At 47.3% G+C, this 1187-nt stretch overlaps 1 protein-coding gene across 1 annotated transcript; it reads left to right on the top strand.

Moving 5' to 3' along the window:
* Positions 1 to 221: 221 nt before the first annotated feature.
* On the top strand, positions 222 to 983 carry LOC110986225 (neuromedin-U receptor 2-like). The gene has a single exon (XM_022247929.2). It carries the CDS (start codon positions 222 to 224, stop codon positions 981 to 983), a length of 762 nt encoding a protein of 253 aa, XP_022103621.2.
* Positions 984 to 1187: the final 204 nt, after the last annotated feature.

Genomic DNA, 1187 nt, shown 5'->3' with positions numbered 1-1187 from the left:
TCCTTCTGCACTGGGCTGGCCCAATGGTTGTTATCGTAACTGGTTTAATTGTTAACTCGGCCTTCTTACTCGTCGTGTTTCGTCGCAAAGCCATACGTAACGCCACCAATGTTTATCTAGCCAATCTGGCCATTGCTGACATGGTTTTATTGACTATCTCCTGTTTTCAGTTTCTGACTGTTCATTCGTCATTCGCCACTCAAATCTCAGCATGCTTATTCATGGTGCTTGCAACTACGCCGTACTATTCGAGCATGCTGATCGTGACGCAGATTGCAGTGGATCGGTTCTATACAATCTGCAAACCGATAAGGCACAGAGCCACATCAAGCATCCGCCGAAGCTTGAAACGTGTGGCTGTAGCCTGGTGTTGCAGCCTCATCTATAGCACCACCCTCTATCTGGAGCGGATCTTGACCTCTAAACCCTGTCCGGCTTTTGTTGCAGACCCACTGCAGAGCTCCTCTGGCGGGCGCTGCGACCAGATGGGCGCGCTTGGACAGTACTCGGCTCTTAGCGACGTGTTTAAAGTCCTACCATTCGTCTTTTGTCTGGCACTAAACTGTTTGCTGTACGCTCGAATCGTGAAGACCCTAAGAGATCGGTTTGTGCTTCGTATTCATCGTCCCGGTCGGCAGGTACCTGAATGGATCAGGAAGATTCAACAGTCACGGGTCCAAATCACCAAGATGCTTGTCGTAAACAGCCTGGTGTTCTTCATCTGTAACACGCCGAGGTCTATCACTCTGATCAGTGGTTACATCCACGATACCTTAGGTGTTACCCGCTGGGATGCCAACGAGAACATTGAAGTCTTTTCCGGCGTTCTTCTCGTCTTAAACTCTTGCATCAATCCAGTAATCTACAACTTGACCAACAAGAAATACAGACGGGCCTTCCGAGAGGTGTTCCTGCCTTGTTCCTCGTCTACGTCAAGCCAGAGAATGCCCACAGTTTTTCACCTTCAGATATCTTCTGACTGAGGATCGGTTGCATGGTGTTTGCACACCGTCATGTTTCACTGTACAATGTATATATAATTGTATACCGCTATTTAGCATCCACTCACGACGCTAAATGAATGCCGGTTATTTTACTCTCGTTTGATGCACTACGTTGAAATATTGGTGAATAGGTCCCGACACTGTACAATTTCTTCTTACCGTTTAAGCATTTTTCTTCAAGAG

The sequence above is a fragment of the Acanthaster planci genome, linkage group LG02, assembly GCF_054643075.1.
Source record: "Acanthaster planci isolate LZ-2023a linkage group LG02, COTS_SCS, whole genome shotgun sequence".
NCBI classification, from domain to species: domain Eukaryota; kingdom Metazoa; phylum Echinodermata; class Asteroidea; order Valvatida; family Acanthasteridae; genus Acanthaster; species Acanthaster planci.
Note: the sequence above shows the minus strand (reverse complement) of the source record. Positions and strands in the feature narration are given on the sequence as shown.

Excerpts from the sequence above, each read along its gene's own strand:
- LOC110986225 (XM_022247929.2), top strand. The coding sequence starts at position 222 with ATGGTGCTTGCAACTACGCCGTACTATTCGAGCATGCTGATCGTGACG.